The 6492-nt window shown below is 37.5% G+C and overlaps 1 protein-coding gene across 1 annotated transcript; it reads left to right on the forward strand.

Moving 5' to 3' along the window:
- Window positions 1–277: 277 nt before the first annotated feature.
- On the forward strand, window positions 278–6083 carry SGCB (sarcoglycan, beta (43kDa dystrophin-associated glycoprotein); the record flags this gene model as incomplete). Its single annotated transcript, XM_010282680.1, has 6 exons — window positions 278–308; window positions 1812–2021; window positions 2924–3109; window positions 3222–3413; window positions 4640–4771; window positions 5616–6083. Coding segments are annotated over 6 exons (955 nt in total), but the record flags the coding sequence as incomplete, so codon positions are not given.
- Window positions 6084–6492: the final 409 nt, after the last annotated feature.

The following is a 6492-nucleotide window of genomic DNA, read 5'->3' on the forward strand; positions in this document are numbered from 1 at the left end:
GTCGGGGCGGGATGCCTTATAGCGCGGAGTTGCGCCGTCCAGCTCGCGGACGTAAAATCTCTGACAAAGAAGAATACTCTCTGTTTTCGAAATAAAGAGTTCTGGCATTTCTGCATGCGAATGTAACTGTCTTGCGTAAATAGGCACTCGCCACTAATCAGTGATGCGGAAAGCAGCTAGTCAGTGCGGTTGGTATTTATAGGACTGCGCCGTCAGTCGTCTTGTTACACTGGCGTAAGTATGGTAGCTCAGCGACAGTGTATAAATAAGGCTGAAGCTCGGGGTCGGGCTCAGCCTCAGCATCCGAGGTCTCACGCTGGAGTGAAAGCTAAATTTGTCAGAAGGGGCGTTACTGTCACCCGGCCAGAGGGGTGGGACGGGGACTCTTGTCAGCGCCGCGCAAGCCTCAGAGGGAGGAGAACGGAGCGGTCCGAGGGCTCATCTTTCAGGGGCTCCTGCATCTCCACGGCACTTCTAATCTGAGTGAGTCTGTGTACGTGCCTATGCGCCGGTGGCAGCAGTGGGTAGGAAGTCCCAGATTGCCGAGGGGTCCTGTACCGGCCTCAGGAAGCACCACTTAGTTCTCCATGGATGCTGCAGCACTAGTTCTAGCAATCGACATTCCGCCCATATTCTCCCAGTCCTGGTGCTGTCTTCTGTTGTGCTGCCCTTTCCAGGTGAAAAAAACTACATCGAAGTTTTATTTTGCTATCAAATCCTCTCGAGAACACACTATCCTCAGGACAAGATACTTAATATCCTGTTGTACAAGATTCCTGTTTCCTTTTCCCCCGACTCTCAGTTTTCCCTTCAGTTCTGAGTTTGCACAGGGTTACAGTGGCTTCAAGAACATCATCGAGAAAGCCCTTCATAAACCTGTTCAGGTCAAGCACTTTTCTTAAAACCATTTCCTTGTTCAGCAACAGAAGAAAACAAGACATTTTTAACCATTACATCAGTGTGGACACATACAAGTACAGTAAGGTTAAGGTGCAGCTTCAGCATTCATTTCAGATGAGCAAACCTAATCCCATCAAAAAGATAGAGCCGCCTCTTTGAAGAATTGAATCCTTAAGTAACAACCTGCTCCAATCAAGGGAAGTGGAAAAATATTTTGGACAAAGTTATGAAAATACATCAAAGGGGTTTTCTTCCTATGAACATCTACCAGATATTAATGTTATTTTGTCACATTGAAGGGATATCCCTTACAGTCTAGTCACTTCAAATGATTAAATTAAAGCTATGCTGGCCAAGTTCCCTGTGACAAGTTTGAAACCTTACAGTGTTTTTCTTAATGCTGCATGCAAGTAAGAAGTTGAATGCAAACCCTGTGCTATCAAAGTAACTTTAAAACTGTATCCACCACACTCCTTTTGAATAGATTGATTGTCTATCCTGCATTAGCATGGAAGGAACTAATATCCTGTATATTGGTAAATGACCTGCAGGATTATGTCCTGTATCGTCCCCAAGAGGTAAAAACTTGATGAAGTTACTGACAGCTGGGGGTTTTTTTACTGCAACTATGTCATTAATAATTCCTACCTGCCATGATAAAAATTACATACAAAAACATAAATTATCTGAAAATACTGGATTTTTATTTTAGTCATAATGTTAGGAGAGATTTCAGTGGTTGTAAATGTGTATTCTAAGTACAGAGTGGCAGACAGAAATACAATATTCAGTATAATACGTAATATATTCCACTAATCAATTCCAATTTATAATTTTTTGCATACATACATGTGTATCATTCTGGTAGCTTTACATGCCTTATAACAGCTAATCCATGCTTTGTATTGTAGCAAAGTTCTAATGGCCCAGTGAAGAAGTCTATGCGAGAGAAGGCTGTGGAACGCAGGAACGTTAATAAGGAGCACAACAGTAACTTTAAAGCAGGATACATTCCAATTGATGAAGACCGTCTCCATAAGACAGGCTTACGTGGCAGGAAAGGCAACTTGGCCATTTGTGTGATTGTTCTTCTTTTTATTTTGGCTGTCATCAATCTTATTGTGAGTATTATACTTAGGCTGTAAGCAACATTAGGATGTATTTCACTTTGATGGTTTCATAGAGAAATAAAATTTATTCCAGTACGGATGAGGGCTTAAAATGTACTGAGGGAGATTACTCATTTTTCTCCTTTCTTTTTTGTTCTTTTGTAGTCTGAGCAAGATTAGTTGGAAAAATCTTATAAAAGTTCAGTCATGATTTTTCAGTTATCATGGTCCCAGCCAGGAACCTGCCATGTATGCAATACAGAATTAGGAACCTTGAAGATGTTTCCATTCCCAAAACTCAGTAACAGCAAATGCACGAATTACTAGTGCAGTACAAATACATTCAGGATAAACATGTTACACCAGGAACATTTTGCATCTAATAAAAGAGCTGCACGTGAGCATTCAGAAGCAACCAGCCACTGTACTTTAAACCTTCATTGTTGTAACTACCACCTTTTCATTGCTTGATCAATGAGAAGTAATTAATTCTTTTTCATAATTGGACACCCATCTGTGAAGGTGCTTTCTTGTAGTTCAAGGGTAAGTATAACCTGAGCTGAGCTACTTTGTTCAGTAAATTAGTTTAGCAAATGATACCATGGTTACCCTTAAACAGGAAGAAGATTCAATTATGAATGCAATTTAATTTCAAATATATTCTATATATATACAAATTATCTTAGTTACCGTTTCAGATGAGTCTAAAAATCATGTAAAACACTTTTCATAATTCAATGTATTCCAATGTTTCCAGTAGGAATTAAACAGACTAAAGTAAATTTATGCCTGAAGCTCACTTAAGCACTAGCATTAGTAATTCTTTCAAACAGAACATCTAGTTAATACAGTACTTGTTGTGGGAAGATCCAGATGATCAAAGTAATCTTTGAAAATGTGTGTTTCTCTTCCAGATTACACTAGTTATCTGGGCAGTGATTCGAATCGGTCCCAATGGTTGTGACAGTATGGAGTTCCATGAGAGTGGCTTGTTGCGGTTCAAGCAAGTTTCTGACATGGGCGTTATACATCCCTTATATAAAAGCACTGTAGGAGGCAGACGTAATGAAGATTTGGTGATCACTGGAAATAATCAGCCTGTAAGTTATATCACGAGTTGAAAGTCTGTGAGCAATGCTATGGAATTACACCCACATTATTAATAAATGTTGTATTTGAAACATCATTAACTTAATGACTTTGTTTCTGAAGATTGTATTTCAGCAAGGAACAACCAAACTTAGTGTGGAAAAAGACAAAACTTCTATTACGAGTGATATTGGCATGGAATTTGTTGACCCACGGACACAAAATACCTTGTTCAGCACAGACTATGAAACTCATGAGTTTCATCTGCCAAATGGAGTTAAAATCTTGAATGTACAAAAGGCCTCTACGGAGAGGGTATGTCTGTTTTAACTACCTCTTACTTTTTGTCAAAGCTTATTACAGAATTGCCATAGTTGTAGAATAAGAAAAAAGTTTACTAATACAATCTTTCAAGCATATTTGGAAATTTGACTAAATGTACCTAAAAGTGCAGCTCTGAAAATGTAAGTCACCCTAAAAATTAGAACAGAAATGAACACTGACATCATTAAATGTGTGTAATACCTAGAATACCATGCCAGCAAGGCCTATGTGTCTTTTTATTAAGCATTTATCCATTTGTTTGTGCCTAGATAGCTGTTTCAGGAATAAAATTTCTATGAAAAGCTTCTCTATTTTTAGTAAGAACTTACAAAAATAATTACCAGGACTTCACGTATCATTTTCCTTCTATTGGAGATGAATGTTAATACAGTCAGAATTTCAGAAGTCTAAGTAAAAGTGTAGAGAATAATCACAGCATTATAGGAGTTCTGTCAGTTCATGACTTCCGAGTTAAACAAGTTCTTCGTTGGTTTCTACATTAAATATGCTTTATCAGAAAACTAAAAACCCTAAATATCATTGTGTGTACATTTAAAATAATACAGTGATCTAGTGCTCTTAAGGTCAGACTGAAATTTCTTTCTTGCATATCATCACTTATAATAAAGGCTTTACAGATAGAGTTATAGAGCCTATAGTTCTTTTGTATAACATTAGTAGAGTAGTATCAGTGGTTTTATAGAGGGTTGAGTGTGCTTAGGAAGCATTGAGCAATCCTGTTAAGGACAAACGAAAAAGAGAATTTAGTTTGCTGTTCTTTGTGTTTCCTCTGCAAGCTAACAATTAAGTAGTATGCTCCAGGAAAAAAAAATGTAACTTTAAATACATAGGAGGAACAGACTAAATGAAAACAGAGGAGTAAGTTTACATAGTCACTCCTAACAGGATACTACCAGTATCAACTCTGTATCCCATAAAATTGTCACATGAATTGTTATTTTTATCACAAACAAACAATATGCAAACGTAAACTGTTCTACATATCTTCCAAAACTAAGTAATCCTTGCTTTCAAATGTGAATGTTGAAATGGGCAGAAGCTTCATAGGCGTACTGGGAGAGGGGCAAAAAGCGCATTGAAGGTTTTTATTAAACTGTGTAGCAATATTTTTAAGGTAATTAAAGTTACTCAGACAAACGCAAGCAGCACATTTTCATTAATCCACAATACTTTTTTTTGTTTGTTTATGTTCTTAGATTACCAGCAATGCAACCAGTGATCTAAACATAAAGGTTGATGGCCGTGCTATTGTCCGTGGAAACGAAGGTGTTTTCATCACAGGCAAGACCATTGAGTTTCGAATGGGGGGTAACATGGAACTTAAAGCAGTAAGTATTTCAAATCAACATTTTTTGAACAGCTTAGTTTCAAATTCAGGCTGATTATTAATAAACAGATGTAGCTTTACGTAGATTCAAATTTTATATAAAATATAACAGTCCACTTTGCAGTGTGTTTAGTAAGGTTTTTAAAAGGTGGATTATTTCTTTGCTGTTAATTAGTGGTTCAGTAGTTTTCAGGTAACAGTGATGTACTACTATTAAGACACTAAAAAAACACAATGCAATTAGAGCTAAGCTATTGGCCTCTGCACTGAAACGAACACCAAAGGGAATTAATCTTTTTTCCTGGAGGTTTTACTGGGGACAGCAACCTCTGACAGAGGAGCAGAGCGTACAGTTCAGAGCGCTACCTTCTGTGCTGCTGCAGCAAGACTCACCAGCATTCATTTCAGGCTTTTGGACATTGTTAAGATTGCAGAGCATAAAGAATGATGCAAAAGGCTAAAGGAGGATGAAAAATAGAGATACATGCACTTTTATTTCATGTATGAATTCAAACACTGATTACCGTTTCACGTACATATTTTTAGATTTGCTGCATTTACTAACAGGTGTGTCAAGTGAAAAGCCACACTACTGCTCTCTTGCTCAATATTGCTTTACCACTGGAATAGCAAAGTACGTTGCTGGCTATAATTGAGAAATTCATGAGCATTACTCACAAATTTAGTTAAAAAATGAAACCTTGTCATACGTACTTTTTTTATTTTGTTGGTTTCTACAGCCATGGGAAAGATGTCATTGATTCCTTAAACCAGCTTGTCCTTTTCAAAAACAGCCTGCTTTCTTTAAATTAGAAATTGTACTTTTTTTTTCTCCCTCTTAATAGGAAAACAGTATTATCCTGAATGGAACTGTGATGGTCAGCCCATCACGACTGCCAAGTTCTTCTTACGGGGAACAGTTTAATAACGGCAACTGGCTGCGTTTCAAGCTGTGTATGTGTGCGGATGGGACACTGTTCAAGGTTCAGGTGACAGGTTATAACATGGGTTGTCAGACTTCTGTCAATCCTTGTGGAGCCACGCACTAAAACACAAACCACTACCTGGAGAGTTCTCTTGTGTGTTTACATATATTTGTATGAAGTAATTGCATGCCTTCAAGGATTTCTGTTTTTACAGCAGTTTATACTAACATTTATTACATAGTATTTTTAAGCAAAAGCTGTTACGTTCAGCAGTATTATGTCATCATCTTGTTAGCTGTAATAGTGGCACTGATTTAGTAAGCTTTCATTCTACACACATACTGAAGTACCTTCCTGAATTGGGATCAGTGGAATAGATTTAAAGAACGTGATCTTAGCAACAGTCTTGACTGCCTTCAGTTGCCTTTAAAGGAGATTTTTGTCCTACATCCGAAGACCTTGAGGACTGCTGAAAACACGAACTGCCATCCAACGTACTTCAACTGGAATGTTGATTATTTGTTGGAAGTGGATTTGCCTAGGACAGCAGAAGCAGCAGATTTTTCTCTTCTCTTCATTTCCTGCCAAAGGTTGATATAATGATTTCCCCAAAAATTATGTGGTTTACCATATGTGTGCTAAGAGAGTGGTAATGGTAGATGCACTTTAAAATACTGCATTATTTCTGCCATATATTTTCATGCAGTTAAAGAAAAAATTACGCTAGCACAAATAATTTTTTGAAATTAATATCAAGTGTGGAAATGCAACTTCAATTTTTAAATAGTCTGGTGAT

The sequence above is a fragment of the Phaethon lepturus genome, unplaced genomic scaffold (assembly GCF_000687285.1).
Source record: "Phaethon lepturus isolate BGI_N335 unplaced genomic scaffold, ASM68728v1 scaffold1442, whole genome shotgun sequence".
Lineage (NCBI taxonomy): Eukaryota > Metazoa > Chordata > Aves > Phaethontiformes > Phaethontidae > Phaethon > Phaethon lepturus.